The following is a 21,835-nucleotide window of genomic DNA, read 5'->3' as shown; positions in this document are numbered from 1 at the left end:
AATCCATTTCTGTGTGCCGGGTCTATTTTTAAAGGGGCAACGAACCCGAGTGAGTGCAAATCTTTTACAATATATATATATATATATATATATATATATATATATATATACTGTATATATACAGTGCCTATAGAAAGTCTACACCCCCTTGAACTTTTTTTCATTTTGTTGTGTCAGTGCCTCAGAGTTTCATGCATTTAAATGAGGATGAGGATTTTTTCCACTTATCTACACACCATACTCCACACTGTTAAGGGGAAAAAAAGTTTTTATTGAGAAAAATATATATATATTAAAAATACAATTATTTGAGTTTAAGTCTTACAGAAGGTTATTTAAATGCTTACACATTTCTGTGTCTGCAGCTGCTAGCTAACACTGCAACAAACATTTCAATACAAAGTATATCTACTTCCTGTAACTTTTGACAGACTTGTATTTGACTTGTGGAAGATCATAGAAACTCTTGTATTAATCCTATCCTAGTACCCCCTTAAGTTAAAGAAAATACATGACCACATATAAAATAGAAAAACATTGTAAACAACAACACATTAACACATTTTTCTCTTAGCAACGGTAGGTAGCCAACATCAGCGTGTTGCTAGTATACAAACTTTTCAGCCTCTGGATTCAAGTCACATCACTTAACAATATTGTATTTACATTTTCCTTATTTAAAAATGAAAGCTACACAATTGTTTTTATTTAAAATATGGAAGAATCTGACACAGAAATTGGTAATTGTTTGGGGTTAAGGAAAGGGAGGGCGGAAAAGCAATGTTTGGCAATTTTATTGGATTTTGCATAGATGGTAGTTTCCTGCACTGACATGGAGGTTCATCCTTGAATGCTGATTCCACAACAGAATCTGGATTCGTCAGTGAAGAGGGTTGATCTTCCATCTGAAACTTTGCTGGATGTGTCAGAGGTACGCAGATTATGGCTCATTTGAACCTCATACCAGCCTCATTTGATTCTTTTATTATTATTATTTATTTGTTAGCAGATCTTATCCAGGGCGACTTACAATTGTTACAAGATATCACATCATTTTTACATACAATTACTCATTTATACAGTTGGCTTTTTACTGGAGCAATCTAGGTAAAGTACCTTGCTCAAGGGTACAGCAGCAGTGTCCCCCACCTGGGATTGAACCCAAGACCCTCCGGTCAAGAGTCCAGAGCCCCTAACCACGACTCCACACTGCTGCCCCGATTCTTAATACCGATGTGCAAACACACAGGAAGTGACCCTTAAAAAATGTGTTTATGACTTAATTGTTTGGAGGGTGTAAGGTTTGTTTTCTTCTTAAAAATAATAAGTTAGTCAGTTAACTTAAATTAAAAGAGTTATATTCAGGAACAGCAAATCCAAAGACAGTACAGGACACAATCACAACAATACTGGAATCTTGAACAACAAAACTGCAGGTACACATACAGGGCTCAACAGGTGGTATTCGAGCGCCCCACCCTTGCCTCAAGATGTTGTCTGAGCTGCCAAGGCGACAGATGGTATGTCTGCGCCCTCATGGCATCAGAGAGTTTCTGAGCTGGCATCAGTGTAGATGTAGTTTTTCTGAGCCCCGAAACATTAGTTACAGACTAGAGAGTGACACAGGAATGAAACTTGTTCTGTCCCATCATAAATTTTCCTGTCCCGTCCCATCCCATCCCGTGAAATGTTTCAGTGTAATTTTTGTTCCCATCCTGTCGAATCAGAATTTACACATTTTTTTCATTCCCGTCCCATCCCGTCTTGTCAAAAAATGGCCTGTCCCATTCCGTCCTGTGATATTTAAGAAAAATAGAAGAGACTGATTTATTTTAGCCTCTCGTATGACAGACCTTTGAGGCAGGCTATTTTATGGGTTCACCTTTTTTTCTTGTAGTTTTCATTCTCATCCTGTTCCTTGTTGAATTTTTTAAAATGTCATTCACTATTGCCATATTACCTATTACAAGAGTAACAAGAACCACATAAACCTACTTCAACCATTTTATGCATAATGTGTTGATAAAAATAAATTAAAAAAAAAAACTTGAGGGCCACAGTCTTCTGAGTTTCACTCCAACTTGAACTCCCAATAAGTTTAATTAATCCAATTCTTTACTGAGGTTGACATATTTAAAATGTTTAGGTATTTTACAGTTTTAGTGTTAGTTGCACTCAACGATAGCAAGATGCAGTGGGGTTGAATTAAATGGGTGGGCCAGTGACATCACTAAATGGGGTGTGTCAATTAAAATGAGTGTCGTTGATACGAGGATTATAGTGTCTGTTTTGGTAACTATATGGATACCCAGAAGTCTGAGTACGCATTTGATTGGTTTAATTTTACAACATCTCATATTGACTGGTTTAATATTACAACATCTAAAGTTCTTGTAGCTTGTCTGACAAACTTTGGTACTGTACTCCTCTTTCCGCAGCCTTCAGTGTTGCTCCCATCTGTTCCGCAGCCTTCAGTTCCGCTTCCATCCGTTCCCATGAGATTTAAAACTCTTTATTCCCGGTCCCACCCGTTCCTGCCAGTTTAATTTCTGTTTCCATCCATTTCTGCAAACATAAAGCGAAATGTATTCCGGTACCATGGGAGTCCCATCCTAATATCACTCTCTATTACAGACACTAATATACTGTAATATACTGGGCAGGTTATATCCCACTGGAGAGCAGCATGCTCTCTCCAGGACTTGAATGTGGTTGTGAGTCACTGTAGCATGTAGATACATGCATATATGTGTATGTATATATATATATATATGCCTTTGCACCTCTCCTAGGAACCACATTATGCCGGTTCCCACAACCCCTCTTAATTCAGTCTGGCTCCATGACTGCAAGGAATAGTCTTTATAATAATTCAAACAGTGTAACTTACAAGGATGTGCCATTTTCTGTTAGAGTTATTAATGACTTTATGAACCTTATTTTGTTATGCATCTTTTTCCACAAGTTAAACTGTAGCCTATAATAACACAATGAGCCAATCAATAAATGTTACACAATTGAACAACTCTTTGTTGAAAATCATGATCCATAACAAAAGTTTAGTAGTATACATAATCTCTCTCTTTTCAAATCCTGAGACAGCTGTGTTACACTGGGTGATTTGCGAGAAATTTACTTATGTATATATATATATATATATATATATATTTATATATATATATATATATATATATATATATATATATATATATATATATATATATATGTGTGATATTTTTATGTTTGTGCCTCAATCCTTTCTGCCACTACATGCCTTTCTCACAGGCGTAATTTACGTGTGGGACATGTCCCCCTCACATTTCAGGAGTACTAAAACCTTTATTTCTCAATAATTCATTTGTATAATCACAAGTCCGTATAGGAGTCTCTATTAGGCCCCAGCAAAAAAGTTATGTAAAAAGTTACGTAAATTCTTCAGACTGAGTGTAGCAATGGTGGAGTGATTCTTTCATCAGCCCAGCTGAGACATGAACACTTACCTAAAGTTGCCGAGTATAACAAGCAGGAGATTATGGAATTGGTAAAACAGTCTGTTTGCTTGTCAGTGGTCACTGATGAGTCGACTGATGCCCAAGATCAGTATGGGTTACACATTGTATTTGTTTTGCAAGACCTAAATGGTGAACATGCATCTGACGTACTGGAACTGAAAGCTGTTCTTGCAGATACACTTTACCTGCAGGCTGTTAATTACAACATCGTTTCACAAGCTACTGTAAAGTGCTTGAATAACTTTGACGTTGATTTTGATGATGTTAGTGCATTTATCTCTATATTTGACGTTTTGGAAAAAATTAAAATAATAATAATCTGTACTCATAATTTATAAAATAGTTCAGTGCACATTCCGCAAAATACAGTACTTTACACGTGACACTGCTGTGCATTTTAAAGAAAATTTCCACGATTTTCACAGGGCCTTAATTATGGGTGATCTCAAGCAGAGGAGAAAGTATAGCCCGGTAGTAAAGAACTGCTCCTACAAGTTTTTTTTTTGTTCTTTTCATTGTGAAATTTCTCAGTGGTGATACCATTTCCAATGTCTATGGTCTCAATACTATACAAATATTTTCCATTTGAAAATTGGGATCTTATTGTCGTAGAGTGGCTGTGAAATACTGCCCTTACAAAGATGGAGTTCACAACTGCAAAGGTGCCAATCTGAATGAAATGAAATTTATTTTTAATATTATTACTATATGTCCCAGCTACAGAAACTTACCAAAGTTACGCCACTGGCTTCACTTAACCAATTTGTTAACAGGCAACCCGACACAGCATAGCTATTATTGTGTCAAAATTCGAGGCTAGCAGCCTGGTTTAGCTATGTGCTCCAAACAAATGTTAATGAGTTAATTTTGAGGTTAAATACTGTGGCATCACTATTCCAAACAAAGCCCAGTTAAAGTGTGTGTTTTAGATCTTGGCTCGTCAGACTCATCACCCTAGATTCTGTTATGATCACTTAGATTGTCATACTCCATCCTGTTTTGAAAACTAAACATTAATGTTCCTTTCTTTTTTGTTTCAGAACTTGTACCAAAACAGGTTTCTAGGCGTGGCAGCTATGGCATCACCATCCAGGAGTTCTCAGAACAGACGTCGATGTAAAGAGCCAATGCGATATAGCTACAACCCTGAGCAGTTTCATAATGTTGGTGTCCGGAATCAAACCCATGAAGCCATCACCATGCCAAGGTCTAACAGTGACACAGACCTAGTTACCTCAGATAGCCGCTCAACGCTGATGGTCAGCAATTCTTACTATGCCATTGGGCAGTCTCAGAACATTGTAATTTGTTGGGACATTAAAGAAGAGGTAGATGCCGGAGACTGGATCGGAATGTATCTTGTAGGTGAGTGTTCCTGTGAATGTTGCCACTTCTAGGTATTTCATTCTACAAGAGCTTTTTTTAGTTGGTTTTGTTAAGTTATTTACATTACAGAGTGGTTCAGAATAGTGTGTGTATGTTCAGTCATTTTGTAGTCGTCTGTTATTACATGCATTGTTCATCAAAACAATTTGTTTTGCTTAGACAGCAGATTGGAAATATTCTCTGTGGACAAGTTTGTAAAGTATTTTATATAAATGAAATATATGCATTTCAGGTGAGGTTTTAGATATGTCATTGTTGGCTCATGGTGTCTTAAGTTTAGGATGATCAAATTATAAGTCATCAGAAAATAAGTGATGCTGGTCCTACTGCCTATTGACACTATAGTACGGATATTACCAATTTCGTGGGCTCTACCAGTTCATTCATCTGTAAGTGTTTGCCCGCAGGAAGTATTTTAAGTGCTTGTTTTACAGGCACTATTTCCATCAGTTATGAGGTCATCATAGGATTCAGATTTTTAGTATTGTGTTAATTGAAAAACAATTAAACATTAAACACATTACATTATGGATTTACTGACACAATAATATAGATTAAACACCCTGTCATCCTGCATCAAAATAGTATGCATTGTTATCATTCATGACTGCTTATGATCTAAGTGTATGGATATTGAAAGTAATATGTGATCACTCTGTATCGTGCATATTGAGGTAGGAGAAACTTTCCTGACATGCTCTAGTTGAGGTTAATCTATCATTGCTTCCGCTCCTGCAACAAGCAATTGCCACTGCCTCTTCAGATAAGGATGACCCCAATAGGGATAGAAGCTCCAGCATTAATCATTTGTGAAACTCTTTAGACTTCTCTAGCATGTGTGGGATAATCGGCTTGGATAATTTCTAAACTGCTTGATACACATGCATGTACAGCTATGGTTTTCCATCACCCTTTTGAATTAAAATTTTTTGCTTCATAAAGTCGAATGAAACTTGCTATATAATGTTACGTTAACATATTGCATTACATACCGCTTTGTAGTTTTCCGAATACTTAATGAAAAACTGATTAAAACAGAAAAATTTGACATTGACACCTAACATGAAATACTGTAGTACTATTATGGCTTCCGGTAGACTTTTGTGATATCATTTTGTAGTTCCTTTGATTACATGATGTTAAATAAAAGAAAGAGATATATATATATATATATATATATATATATATATATATATATATATATATATATATATATATATATATGTATATATATATATGCAGTGCTCACCCTTTATAACGCTATAGTGGGGAGCCATAGTTACAAGACTGTGCTATTTGTGTTCCGCCTGATAACGAGTATAAAAGGGCTACTGTAATGGCATTATGGAGCAAATGGGAGCCACGACCCAACCGTGTTATAACCGATTCCGCACTACAACAAGGCGTGTTATAACGGATGAGCACTGTATATATATATATATATATATATATATATATATATATATATATATATATATAGCGAGAGATGGGCTTCAGTGAGTTACAGGAAAATAATTCCATCTAGGGGCTCCCGAGTGGCGCATACATTAAAACCACTTGCGTAGAGTGCAGGATGCGCTCTATAGTCTGGACGTCGCAAGTTCGAGTCCAGGCTATTCCTTTGCCGACCGAGGACGGGAGCTCCCAGGGGGCGGCGCTCAATTGGTCGAGCGCCGCCCGGGGGGAGGGAGGGTTAGGTCGGCCAGGGTGTTCTCAGCTCAGCGCGCACCAGCGACCCCTGTAGTCTGGCCGGGCTTGCCTGTAAGCTGCCCGAGAGCTGCGTTGTCCTCCGACGCTGTAGCTCTTGGGTGGCTGCATGGTGAGTCCGCAGTGTGAAAAAAAGCGGTCGGCTGACGGCACACGCTTCGGAGGACAGTGTGTGTTCGTCTTCGCCCTCCCGAGTCAGCGCAGGGCTGGTAGCGGTGAGCTGAGCATAATAAAATAATTGGCCATTCCAGATTGGGAGAAAATAATAAAAATAATTGGCAATGACTAAATTTATAAAAAAAAAATAAAAAAATTAAAAAAAAATAATTCCATCTAGGGTTTCTGTGACATCATAAATTATGATACCGACGGTCGAGTAATTTATAAACTGTCACAGAAACCCGAGATGGAATTGTTTTCCTGTAACTCGCTGAAGAGGCCCATCTATTATTTTTTATAATACATGGATACGCTTGTGATGCTAATATTAAAGAAGACGAGGTTCAGCAGTACAGTTGGTTTTTTTTAAACAGTGTTTCAGTGCTGTACAGACGTTCTATGTCGTTATCTGTTAGTGCTTCAGCTTTATTTGGATGATTGCCTTTACCTTGTTTTAATTCCCTGTTCCTGTCCAGTTTCTGAGATATGAATATACCAGCTTTACATCATTTTTTTTAATGTATTCTCATTTTGTTGATCATTAATGAACATTTCTGTACTGTGGGTGTTGTCGAGTGATTGAAAACGAGACATTTTGTGTTTGAATTGAAAGTGACGGTCTCAAGGTGTCGAATGGGTCAAAGTTCAAGTATAATTTCCTCTAGAGGAATTATCACTTTTTGATGTCACTACTGTTGTAATATGCCTTTTTTTAATGGCTCAGGATACAAATATAGCCTTCATCCATGTATTATATATCTAAATTGTCTCAATCCCAAAATTCTAGGTGAAGCAAAGCTTTTGGTCAATAGTTTCGTGCTATAATATTAAAAACCCCTTTATGTGATGCAGATTAATCAAGGGGTATTTTCTCAGTCTCCAAGATGATTTATCAAATATTTGTTGCTTTGTTCGATCCCTCATGAGAAAGACAAACCAGTAAAGTTGCAGCAGTAGCTACTTTTGAGCTGTTAGAAAAGAATGCAGAATTTACTTTTTTTGTTTTACTTTATGCAATGGGATTGCTGGGTAAAAAAGGGGGATAAATAAACAAATTTAGATCAAATCAGTATCATACCATATACAGTGTTATACACGAGTTACAGAAGCACACAGTTCTATTTGATTGAAAAGCATGTATTATGTATAATGTGATTTCAGGATGTAGTGAATGACTTTGTTAAACATTTAAACTATGTATACAGAAATTTAATTTTATAATTATAATATATTTAACCAAAAACAGCAGTAAATTCACCAATAAATGCCCTGATGTAACACTTTTTGAAATTACACCCATTTCACATACATCTATTTATTTTTACTGTGTGCTTCCATAATCTTCTTCCATAAAGAAGACTTTTTAACACATGTAGTTAAGTCCAGTCCCAAGTGTGTATTTATTTTGAAAGAAAAAATAAATGCACTGTGCAACCTGGAGCTTAAATACCACTGGAGCTATGTTATATCAGCGAAGGCTCAAACACTACTGTGTTTCGTCACAAACTAGATGACTAAAAGCAAACATTATTTTCTTGCTGTATTTAGAATGCTGCTCAAAGACGGCGCATTTTTGGTGAGTACATGCTATAGACAACAATAGTATGTATACAATATAGTATAGAGACTATTTTAGTGTTCCTATGTACAATGTTGTTGTAATTATGTCTGGGAGAACTAGAGTTTATTAATTTAAACTATAGGTGCACAGAAAGTATAAACAAATTCATACTTAAACTATATTTACATCCCTAATGTAATTGTATTGGCATTCTGTAAGTGTTCTCCAGATCTGGGAACATTTTAGATTTCTGCACTGGGTCTGAATGCCACCTGTGTAACCAAACAGAACAATACATGTGAGCTTACTGAGTCTATTACTGTCTGGAAAACCTGTAGCATGCCAGAGAGAGTCCCATTTTAATGATTTGAACAGTGCTGGATTTCATCTACCTTTAGATTAGAGCAGTGGTTCCCACCTATGGCTCTCAAGATTCTTTCTAGTCCAAATATTTCTTCCAGCCAGGTCCTAAATTATTTAATTGCTAAGGGTTAGCCAACTCATTTAGGTCTGGACTGTAACAGATTTCAAAGGCCAGAGTTGGGAATCACTGGTTTAGATTAATGGAATATACCACATTGGGACTGGGCATTTGGAGGGTAACGTATTGGCTTGCTGTTCTCAGTACGATCCAGGCTCTGCACTTTGTATACCAAAAGCAATCTCACAGAGTCTGTCAATAGCTGTATCACTGAATACTGCACACATTAACAAATACAATAAGATCCATATCTTTGGATAGGTGGCACATGGCTGCAAGAGGAGCTCTGACTTATCAGTTATCTAATGGTATCTACATTAATCTAAGAATGTACTACTGCTGTCAGGTTGATCTTCCATAAGGGTTTATGAGAGCTTGTGAATCATGCATCATGAATCTTTTGTCAATTGCATTCAACATGTATGCCACTGTTTTATTGAAGGCATTTCCATCATGGTCACGTATTTGTGAGGGGATCCTTGGCTTGGCCAGTGGCCTCTCTTGTTGGGAGGCTGAATAACAACACAAGACCATTTTCTCCTATCACAGCAACATTTTACTTTGGGGGGGGGGGGGGGGGGGGGGGGGGTGATTAATTTCAATTAAGGAAGACAAAAAAAAATTCTGCATATGGATTTCTGAATTCATGGTGAAGCTTTTGACAGCTTATACATGTATGAAGATTTACTAGGACTGCAATTTGTATTTTCAATCCCAAAAGACAACAAAAATGCATGGCTATTGACAATATCTACAAAGAATGCTATCTGGTAAGATACAGATGAACCAATCCTTTATCCTAAATGAAAAGACTCCTTAACAGAGCCCAGTAATAACAATAAAAATCATTATCTTGTTTTTGCAGATGAGGTGCTTTCTGAAAACTTTCTGGACTATAAGAACCGAGGTGTCAATGGATCCCACAAAGGTCAGATTGTCTGGAAAATTGATGCCAGCTCTTACTTTGTGGAACGTAAGTACTCCTGTTTAAATATTTATAGTTATTCATACATTGAGGGAATTGAGGATGAGTTTGTGTGTTGAGTAACAAGAGCAAACAATATATATATATATATATATATATATATATATATATATATATATTTGCAGCAACGTCTCATACTATTAGACAATATTAACCCCAGAGTCCACCAAATCCTGTCCATGTGGTGTTCAAAATCATTTTAGACATCATATGGACATCTGCCCTCTAGTATCTGAACTGCATAATGAAATGTAATTTCAGTACTTGCTGATTGATTTGATGTTATCAGGCTAAAGAGATTGTGATTCCCTTGGAGCAGATGTTGCAGTGTGGACACAATCAGATCAAATCCAAATTGTGAACTTTATTGGTATTGATTTAAAATGTCAACTGGCTTGAGCAATTTGTCAGAGGAAAAAACACACACACACAACACACTGGTTTTAACAGATGCTAAAATTAAGTTAAAACAGAAATTGATTGAGATTGCCTTTATTAAATAAGTCAATATCATTAATACCCAAAGTTCTCAATTTAATCCAGTGATTGAGTAGTCCGAGGGAGAATATATGAAGTCTCCACTGTGCTTTTCCGTGGTGACCACATGATTATAAAAGAGGGAGAAATATGGAGATAGAAGTCATTTTTTCCCAGGAATTATTTGTTTGAATATCAATCTAAATCTAAAACTAATTTCCATTAAAATAAGAATTGAAGTACCTATAATTGTCAAAATAGTGTCCCTGCCCATCACCAATGACTGTCAATATGCAGCTTCGCAGAAAAGAGAAGAAACACCCAAAGTCCATATTTTCTTAGTTCCTCTTAGTCTGGTTGGCTGTACATTTGAGGACATTGACATGATTGGAAAATGCATTAGTAATACATTGTTTGTTCACAAAAACTCCCATTTCTAGTAGTCCCTCTTTGTAAACCGGCTTAGATATGATTTACATTCATTAAACTATAGAGAGGCTCTAATACAGCTGAAATATGCTATTTCTTAATACATTTCTGTAACTAGATGTTGCCTAGTATTGAGTTAATGGAGCAACAATTGTGTGCAATTGAATTCTGTTTTAAGAAACAGTGCTGTGGCTTGCCCTAAGGATGTCGGGAGCCTCTTAGCTTTCTATTCAGTAAGAAATCACAGCTGTGCAGCATTAATTGGTGTGATTATGTGAATCACGTTCAGACAACCAGTCCTTGTGTATACATGAATAGTGACAGCATCTTTGGGGCACTTGTTCTACCATTTTAAAGAAAAGTGCTGTTTTTTGTAGTGGAGGGAAGCATTTATAATAATATAAACCATTCTGTGTTTTAGATTTTTCTTAAACTGCAATTGTTTAGTAACATGATGTCATATGTTTTACAAATTGTCCGATGTTCTGTAAAAAAATAGTTTAGCAGCCCCTTTGGTATTTTCAGACTTCTATGTTTTCAAAGAACAATGTAAAGAAAAGAAGATACTTAAATCAAGGTACCGAAGTTCTCCATTTAAAAAACGTAGCTTTGCTGCAGCTACACAAAGTGTCTGCCTCATGTTACCTACATAGTATTTCATTGTGCCACAACACATTTCAAGATGTGTCAGGTAGGGTGCTAAACCAGCATAGAGTAGACACAAATTATGGATACAACAAATGCCCGTTTTTCTGCACTCAGACCCCTTAATTACTAAATATCTTGGTATCCTAAAATAGATTAACATCTCCTTAAAAACGTGCAAGAGATTTTAATGAGTAAGCCATCTCACAAGTAGAATGCTACCACAAATGTTCTCCTTTTTTCGAGGAAAACAGTACAACGGGTTGCCTGAGATCCTCACTCAGACGACTTGCTCACTCAGTATCCTGGTATCCCATGAATCAAAGTGCAGTGGTACCCCAAATATGGACATGACATACGTATTTACATCATTTTGCTCTCAAACATGTCTGGCTAAGGAGTAATAATAGTGTATCAGTATTGGCAGTCATCATTCAGGTTAAATGCTCCACCCCGTCATTCAGTAGCAATAGTAAATGGATGGTATTTAGGTTAACATTGCACTCAGGAGACAGACTGCCCTATTAAAATCTTTTTTTAAAGAAGATACAATTATCTATTCATGGATAGCAAGATATTTAGTGAGCAAATAGTCTAAGAGTGGGGTTATCAGACAATAAACTCCCCCATCCCCAGTTGTACTGCTTTCCAAGAAAAAGAAGAACATTTTGGTTTACCATTCTACTCATTAAAATCTTTTGCATATTTCTTTATCTAAAAATGATTACTATTCAGAGATGCTAGGAAGTGGTCTAAGTGAGGAAAAAAAGGCAATAAATGGCCAGTCTTTCTTTAAATCATTTGTTATTTCTATAATTTGTGTCAGCACTGTATTTCCATGATGTATTATTAAGAAGAAAAATAGTTATTTTTAATGAAATTTCTGGCATCTTCGGTTACGAAATCCAACCCATCACTGCAGTACATGGGAATAATATGACTCTAGAGGGAACATCAATGATAAATGCTTCAGGGGAACTAGACAGACCTAGATACAAGTATATTCTCTCCATTGTGGTCCTTTGGTTTGTTACAAACTGTTACCACAGAGCTTATTTCTGTCAAGATTCCCCTACTTCAAATATTGTTTCCTCAGTCTCAAATCAAATTTACATATTCTTGACACATAAATAAATGCTTTTTTTCTCTGTGTTTCATTTCATAATGAGTATTTTAAATGTGTTTAATATAATTTTGTAACTGCTGTGAGGATGATAATTGCAGGTATATTTCAGAGATGACGTGCTTCCCTTTCAAGAAGAGATGAATAACCCCCATAACAAATACAGTATACATCAAAGTCTTTTATTTATTTTTTTCATTCTATAAAAATAGCTCTCTGTAGTCCATACTGGACTGTGTCTTTTCGCTTCCAAGACAGCAGATCTGTATGGTTTTATAGTTTTAACATGGAAAAATATACTGGCCTACTTTGTCTGGTCTTATGTGAACTGACCAATATTTTATGAAATGTGGGGAGGAGAAATAAATCTCTAAATGGGTTAGTTGGTGTTGTGATAGTGATATATGCCACACATGCACATTTGCTACTATTAATTGAAAGCTTCCCATTGAAAATCTTGAAATGGTTTTAAAGATGCAAAATATCACTGTTAAAGCTAATAACCAGGGGTTGGCAACTTGTCCATACACGGACACGCATGTCCGTGGCAAGAGTTATCAGTGTCCGTGGCAGTGAATACGTCTAACACGCACACGCATGCAATTATATAGAACTTCCGTTTTGTTTGTCCGTGACCAATGTGTTTTTTTTTAAATGTCCGTCACACTCGACATTGTGCCGACCCCTGCTAATAACTTATTTCTAGACTTTTTTTTATTATGGCATTATTTCAATATGGCACTGTAAATGTGGCAGTTAGTACTAAATCCTCCAATACTGTGGTTTTGACTGGTGGTTTTGGTACAGGTTATCACTTAGCTAAACAAAACTAATTAAAATTAGAAACCATGTAATGAGTTACCTAAAAAATCCTGGTTAACAGTCCGCTGTGGACAACATCATATCCGATTTAGATTTAAAATTATCTATGAGAAAAAAAGTCTGCTAGGGCTTTTCATGTGCTTCTAACTAATGCATGGTTCTTCTTTTGTGACGTGAACTAAAAAGGCAGCCTACTGAAAACACAGCATGAATCATACAGTACTGTATGTCTGTATAATTGAGACAATGTCCTAACTCAGAAACAATGTTTACAGGTGAACACTAGCAGCTGCTCCACAAATAGCAGCCAATGCCAATAAAATAATATCAGTACCTGTGATTCATTTCACTCCAAAAAAGTCTATTAATTTAAAGCTTGCTCTAAAAGCATCTTCCATTTGCTCTAAAAGCATCTTCCATTTACATTCAGTGTCTAGTTTTCAAGTGTGTTCATAGGCAGCAGTAGTCTATAGAGTAATGTCTTTAAAGAACATATCAAATGAGCAAAAAAAAACGTAACATGTTTTTAAAAGGAGGTCAAATTTATGGATGACAATTTTCATTGCCACTACTTCCATATGTACTGTCAAAGTGGTTTGAGGTGTTCTTAAAATACAGTCTAAAGAGTGTTTCAAAAGTATGGAACCAAAGGCCAAGATGTTACAAATGCTGAAAAACAAATAAGTCTTTGATGGGAGAATACAAATAAGTGCATTAGGGATGTTCAGAAAATAATTACTGTGGCTCAAATTCAATTGTGTATTGCTTATTTTTTTTGTAAATGCTCAATTATTTAAAGGGAATTATTGTTACTGTTAAAAGGAAAGTGAAGGGGCTCCCAAGTGGTGCATCCAGTAAATGCACTCTGCCCGGAGTGCAGGATGCGCCCTATAGCTTGGAGATCACCAGTTCGATTCCAAGGTATGGCACTACCAACCGTGGCCAGAAATTCCTAGGGGGCAGCGCACAATTGGCCAAGCGCTGCCTGGGCGGGGAGAGTTTAGGTTGGCTGGGGAGTCCTTGGTTCACCGAGCACCAGTGACCCCTATGGCTGGCCGGTCGGTTGCAGGTCTACCTGTGTGCAATTCAGAACTGCTGGTCCTCCGACGCTGTTGTTCTGTAAAGTTTCGGAGGACACGAGTGCGCGTCTTCGTCTCTTCCCGAGTGCGGGGGTTGCAGCGGTGAGCCGGGTTGAATAATTGGGCATTCTAAATTAGGAGAAAATCGGGGGTAAAATAATTGACGATTTCCAAATTAAAAAATAAATAAAAAGAAAAGTGAAATCCACCATGATTAAACCTAGCAGATAATAGCATAGTCTAAAGCCCCTTTCACACTGGCATGACGGATCGCCTACACTATTTCAGACTGCTTTTTGAAGAAATCGGGTCGACCTGGGTGACCAGAAGTAAGTACACAATGAGTGTACGCGTTGCCTCGGAAGCAGCAATGTTCACATGGCCACGCTTTCATCTGTTCAGGGTTTTCAAGCTTATCAATCTTGGCTGTTTGTTACCTTGTACGCTTACAAACGTCCATCATGCATTTTGTGACCTGGGTAGCCAAAACCCATGTTGGGGCTTGGGTAGAAGCGCCAGTGTGAAAGGGGCTTTAGTAGAATTTATTTATATTGTGTTTTATAGCAAACTGTCCTGTGTATAGTCCTGCATTTTTCATGAATATATATATTTACCAGGGGTTACAGTACCTTCATGTTATTGTCATCTCTTTACTTTAAAATGGTTACCCTTAATTGAACTGGTTCCACAGCATGATCACCTTAAATGAAAAACTACAAGCATGTGCTTTTCTGACATTTAAGATTAATAGTATGCACTATTTTAGTAACCAGCCAATTCTTTGACCAGAAATGTAATTAAGCAATGTTGAGATTGAGGACAGTGGGTCATAACTGTTGTAATTCACTCCTGAAATTCTAACTTGACCTTAATTTTTTTCTTTTTTTTCTTCTTTTTTTTTTTTAGCTGAAACGAAAATCAGCTTTAAGTATTATCACGGAGTGAGTGGAGCTCTACGGGCCACAACTCCCAGTGTGACTGTGAAAAACCCCTCTGCTGCTGTGAGTTACTTGATTTTCTTAACGCTTATTGTGTTCTGGTAGAAATACAGGGAAGATGTTAACTAAAGGAACTAAGACTAGAAAGTAAGGACTAGATAAAACACAATCTTAGATAACTCTTAAGTGCTAGCGTACAATTTTATTTTAAAGTATACAGTTTTATCTAGTTTTATTCCAACACAATACTATATTAAATCCTAGTTTGGTCATTGGTGATTTCGTAATTTGGTCACACAAAATGTTTTCACTACTTTTTTGGGGTCGACCTGTCCTAATATACAAGAGGTGCTGATACAAAGATACAGTTTAATAAGAAACATAAATAGTTGGATATCTCTTTTGATGGGCCATACATTCGTGCCAGTGTATTGTAGCTTTTTTGTGACTACTGTACATAAGAGCTTGTCACAAAGACGGCCGGAGTGGGTGGCGTCAGACCAGAGCCAGGAAATAAAACAACAAGAGAGAGGTGGAGTTTGGTGGAGCTGAGCGAATGGTCTCGCTCAGCATTTAATAAATAAACAGAACAGCAAAATAAAAAGGTTGTAACATACAAAAAACACAGGGCACGGCACTGGTAGCCAAAATAAACAGACAAACAAAACGGACTACACAGACAAACACGGTGAGCTTCTATTTTTCACAATTACCTCCGTCTCCAATCCCGTTCTCCACTCACCGAACACACAACCCCGAGTGAGTGAAAACGTGCTGCTTTTATGCAGCTGTACTGAGACTCGATTGCTAATCAATCAATTGGAGTCTCGGTACAACTGCACGTGAATTAATATAGTGTACTCCCGTGACCACACATTACATTTTAACCAGCACATGAAGTGATTTGTGCCATCCTCGTGCCTAAATACAAATCTACATTTTTAAATACACGTGAAACACAGACCCGTTTATATCCCGTGTACCAATGACTATACACCAACATTTACACACGCAACATACAACATATAACACACAAATGCACACAGGGGCAAGGCACATTGCCACAGAGCTGCACACAATTCAATTGAAAAGCCAATCTTTACCCTTTCAAATTTAAAGGAAGTAAGTGAAGTTCTGTGTATATCTTGGTTCAATTTATGTTAAATACACAATACTACATATCAGTTCAATAGTACATTTGCATACATTGCTAATTTGACAGGATGGAAATAAATTCTAATTGGCAAACCTGTCATGATCTTTAATGAACGTTGTAGTTTGTGGTTAAAACACATAGCCAGACTGGTTGGGAATGATCCAGAAGGAAATAATCTGTGTCGTTCCACTGCGACACCACCACCCACTGAAGATACATTACAAACCCTGATCCTCACAGTGATTTTGCCATCCTTGTTCTATTTTTAATAATCCAACTCTAAGCACATTAGTCTTACTGTGAATTTAAGGGGTTGCTAAACTCTGTTTTGTGAGATAAAGATTTAAATGTGGTATAATTGAACACCCTTGTCCACTAAAGGTGGATGTGAATCATGTCCTTTAACCCAAGCCTTGAAACTGAGGCCAAATGAGTAATGTTTCATTTCAGAGTTGTATGCTGTGTTTAAACATTTCTTACTGCCTAGCAACATGACTGGGCAGATTAAAGCTTCACAGATTGAGCCAGATTAGCAGCAATGAAAGGGTCAGCCATCTGTGGACCTATTAATTAAATTCTTAAGAGGTCACTTGAGGTATAATTTCAGGAAACCTAGTGCTTATTTTAAGGATGTAGTAGATGAGTTTATACATACAAACTCAAACAATAAATTCAATAAATTAAAATGAATCTCATTTGAGGAGCTTTACAGGCAAACAATAGTGTTGGCATGAATGGATTGATGAAATGTAATCCACCTTTGCATATGGGTTGAGGGTTGGGTTGTACAGTTGCACAATTTATTATCATAGATACAGCGGCATAGTAAATTACAGTCAATAGATGACGCTGTAGTAGAGCAGAAAGAAGTGACATTGATCACAATGGATTGCTGTAACTACAGGGTTATCAGGTGTTGAGAGAAAACAGGAAGCTCAGTAAACCTGCTTAATCTTTTATTTAAATATGATGCCATTCAACAAGTATAATGGCATTATTGTGACATCAGATGGGACAACAGAAGACAATGTACAGTATAAGGACCAAATATTTCTTTATCTAGGGTCACAAACACATGCATACTTGTATTGTGTATCTTTTGGGGCCTTATTTAGCAACAAGTGCAATGACAAACAATTTAATGGTATTAAACTGGCAAGAGATTTGTAGCTTAGACCAGGTAAATAATTGTTCCGATTGGTTTCCTTTAGTTTTATTCTGTTAAAATAGGTCTCTTAGTGATCATAAAATATATATTTTGAATTACAAAATGTATGTAATGTTATGTACCCAGTCGATGACATTCTCTTTGAATACTGTTCAATGCTGTCGTGATGCTACTATTGTGGCAAGCAGGGAGAAGAACAACGTCACAAAGACTGGAAAATACTACATGTGTAGAACTGGATCTTATCTTTTGATGTGATGAGCAAACAAGAACAAAACAGGGCACATCCACAAAATCCACTCTGGCACACAAAGCAAAACCAATTATTGCTTTTTCATAGCATCCTGTATCTGTGGAAATGCTCTGCTGCCAAACAGTGGCGTGCTTTTTTAAGCTCTGTGAACAAATCTATTTGGGCAAGCAAACAGGGTGGATGTTTTTTCCATCATGTTAATTTCTAGGAGATGATAGACATTAGTAAGACCTACACATCTGCATTTGAAATAGAACTTTAAAATAGAACACCAGAAAGACGGATAGTAATGAAACACAGCTGTTTTCTTTTCCATGTGTCACTTTGTAATGAGTGTCCATTTATACAAATACAGATGTGAATGCTGTTTATTTAATATAAGGGAGGTTCTTCATTTTCAGTGTTTATTTTTAATTGCAGGGTTTCCTTTACTTTAATTTTGAGGAGTGTACAAAATTAGAGCTGCAGTGAACGCGTTCGCTTGGAATTCAAACAGCCATAAACAAGCCCAAAAACTATTGGATGGGCCTTGTATCTCAAATTAAAAGCTGAAGATCTATAAACTGCAAATTATTTTTTTCTGCACCCAGAATGTTTTACATTCAGTAAAGTTTGTCACCCTAGCTAGCTTGTTCTGAGAGTGGGAGCAATATTGATTTCACTGAACATGGCCCATGGAACCAATAAAAACGGGGAAAAAATGAAAATAAATAAAAAGCCAACAAAAAACAATGAAAGAAAATATATAAAAATGTGAAAAATAAAAAAGTATGTATTGTGCATATAGACATCTTGTAAGTCACATTAACGTGTTTAATTTTGTTTTCTTGGATAGCAAACTTATGTCTTATTTCTCTAAAATACGGGAAAAGAATTGGTCTTCCTAACTTTTTATAGGCACGTTTGCAGCTTTGCTTTCTGGCAGTGTAAAGAAATGAGAGACTTGGTGTGTTATTCAATAGATTTTTTATTTAAGTAGGCTTAAATAACTTGAATTCACCTGTTTGCCCGAGCAATGTAATCAGTTTGTGATTATGACGGCAAGTGATATTGGTTAGTTGTATGTTGTAAATTGTATACAGTGAGAAGTAATCATTATTTAGTCCTAGGCGCTGAGATCAATTAATTAAAGGATCCAACCTCACATAGTGTAAAACGCAGCAGTGGAAAGTGTGGTGCAGGTGTTTCTTGTCTGTTTTGTCTGTGAAGCTTAAATCCCCATAGACTACCATTGAGCTGTAAAGGAGCCTGTTTGCGAATGGTATTGAGCTTTTAAGATTAAGACAAACCCGTTCGCTGGACGAACACTAAAAAGCCTGTGCAGCTCTACACAGTGAGTTGACCTGTGTTCTTCATTGACACATTGTGAAACCCTTTGCATGTCAGGTTTCCACCCTTAATGTGATAACTGGCTAGTATATCAAGATAAATAATAGGGAAGGTAAATGATAGGAAAGATGATGAGTTGGGTGGCCAATAAATCTATCAACTCAAATTCACCTTTAAGTAATTATTTGATTAAATGTGTAGCAAATACAGTTTTGTTTTTCTATTTTCTTCTCTCAGTATTTTGTGTTCTCCTGAAAATTAAATCAAAATGAGGGTTTACATAAAAAAAAAAAAAAATGCAGTACATAGGAATTTCCAGAACTTAATGTCAATTATTATTCGCTTCATGGTTTGTTTGTTTTTTTTACCAGCTGCAATTTTATAGGTTTATCATTAATTGTATTGGTCTATTTCATGCTAACTTCAATGGCTGCTGATTGTACCATTAAAAAGTGTTAGTACATTAAACATTGTACTGGATTGGTACTGCAAAGGTGATTGTGTGGGGGAGCTGAATTCTTTATTGGAATGCATATTGAATGTCTTTTTATTTGATTCATTATTTTCCAATATTTATACGGATTAAGCTCGCTAAGATGCTCCTTGTCATTTATAGAGACAACCTCAGTACCATGATAAGCACAATTATCTTATAAGAACAAAATGTATTAAAAGAAGATAATTTAGCTTGGTCCCGGTATTGGATGAGGCACAAAAGTAAAAATATCCTGGGCTTGAATCCAACTCATTAATCTGTGTGTTTTAAGCACCAGAGAGGTCCCACTGATCAGTTCACATTACCCTAAATTAATCTGAATCTGTTTTACTCAATCTGTTGTAAATGTTTCTCTTTTAAAAAAAAAAAAAAAACACATTGTCCACTAATACTTGAACTCCTCTTGTAACCCAGCTATGGTGTTTATGGTAAGTAGGGCTGTATTTATTTAATGGTAATAAATGACTTATTTCGCTGCATTTCATGGTCTAGTAAAATGAGGTATCTCAAGATATTTTGTGATTTAAGCATTAAAGCAGAAAAAATTGCGATGTCACAGCAAAATTGATAATTTTCTCGAGTTATTACACAACAAATGTTCCTAAATATTTAAATCCTTACCTGAAAAACAGTACATGCTAAATTGTAGAATGTTGAGTTTTTTATGTCCACCTTTTAAAGATTCTATTCGTGCAATGTCCCCTTCTTGTCCGAACTTTGATGCAGCTGGTGTCTTTTTCGTTGAAGATATTTTAAAGAAACCATGCAGCTCTATGCAGTGTATTCAATGATTTATCAGAAGCAAACTAAACCGATGGCCAGTCCTAATGCAGTGTTACAGGCAGAGAATGTGAGCGGAGCAGAATGGTGAAAAAATACCCTCCGCTCCGCTCTTTCTTCCATTCCGCTCCACTGCTTGCGATTCCCACTCTACTCCCCTGCTCCAGACAAAATAGGCATGCTCTGCTCACATGGAATTAAAAAAAATATATAATAATAAAGAAATAAAGATGTAATGTACAATCAGAAAGGAATGCTATTTAATCGCCCTTTTTATAATTGCATAACTTGACCCAAGTAAAAAAAAAAAAAAAAAAAAATCCCCAGCTATGATCAGCAAAGAAAAAAGCCAATTCAAGTCACAGATGTTACTCATTATTATTGATTGGTACTGAAAAAATATGTACATTGAAAATAAAATAAGTTAGGAAATCTCATCTTTCAATTAACAGGTTTTTGACAGGTTCCTATGATGGCGTGTACAGTGTCACCTATTTCAAACTTTGCATATGATTCATATCAAATTAGCTTTATACTGAGCTTGTTTGTATCCAAATATCTCATAGGGAACTCAAAGCAACCCACGAACACATATGAGTGAGTCTCAGTGGGGCTAACGGACCATATGAACTATCTTAAGAGTGCAGAAAATATAAACCATGTTTACAGCGCTGTATTGGGGATTAACCGTACCATAACCCTGGTTCCCTGAAAGAGAAGGCGACCACCAAAACATTATGTATGGGATATGCCTGCCTATTGGTAGGTATTCACTGAGCTCTCTATATCAGAGCTGCTGATAGGCCCCTTCCTGGATGACATCCTCGGTCCCACCTACCGAGGAGTTAAAACCGTCATTCCACGGAAGCCATTTCTCTTTTTGCATCGAACCTGTGAGGGCGACTGATGCAACCTCACGGTTGGTGGTGTCTTCTGTTTCAGGGAACCAGGGTTATGGTAAGTAATCTAACGTTCCCTTTCAATTCGAAGACAACCACCAAAACATTACCATCATACGCAGTCGAGACAGTGTCCGCAATCCAATGCGACAGTCGCTGCTTCGAGGGGGGCTGTCCTAGGGTCCATATCCAATGACAGAAAAAGAGCTTGTCGGAATGACAAGGCACCGACAGTGCCTGCAGCCCACTGACCCACTTAGCGGAGGTGATAGCCAAGAGGAAGGTTGTCTTCATAGACAGATACTTCAACTGTGGAGTATATGGGCTCAAAATGGGCCTTCATGAGAGTCTCCAGTGCAATATTAAGGCTCCATTCGGGGAGAACGGCCGAGCACCTTTAAGAAACCGGGTAGCCAAGAAATGCGCACCTGGAGATACCCATCCGCACAC

General features: G+C 36.9%; 1 protein-coding gene across 4 annotated transcripts in view; it reads left to right on the top strand.

Moving 5' to 3' along the window:
• The window catches only part of LOC117400404 (E3 ubiquitin-protein ligase HECW1-like), a 201,712-nt gene that overhangs the window by 54,382 nt on the left and 125,495 nt on the right, over positions 1-21,835 (top strand). For all 4 annotated transcript variants that reach the window (XM_034000313.3, XM_034000309.3, XM_034000312.3 and 1 more), the window contains 3 exons: positions 4,553-4,877; positions 9,672-9,779; positions 15,273-15,367. In XM_034000313.3, the coding sequence (XP_033856204.3) occupies positions 4,589-4,877; positions 9,672-9,779; positions 15,273-15,367 (492 nt within the window). In that variant the 5' untranslated portion in view covers positions 4,553-4,588. The remainder of the gene's footprint in view (positions 1-4,552; positions 4,878-9,671; positions 9,780-15,272; positions 15,368-21,835) is intronic.

This window comes from Acipenser ruthenus, chromosome 4 (genome assembly GCF_902713425.1).
Source record: "Acipenser ruthenus chromosome 4, fAciRut3.2 maternal haplotype, whole genome shotgun sequence".
NCBI classification, from domain to species: domain Eukaryota; kingdom Metazoa; phylum Chordata; class Actinopteri; order Acipenseriformes; family Acipenseridae; genus Acipenser; species Acipenser ruthenus.
This window is presented reverse-complemented; position numbering and strand designations above follow the sequence as displayed.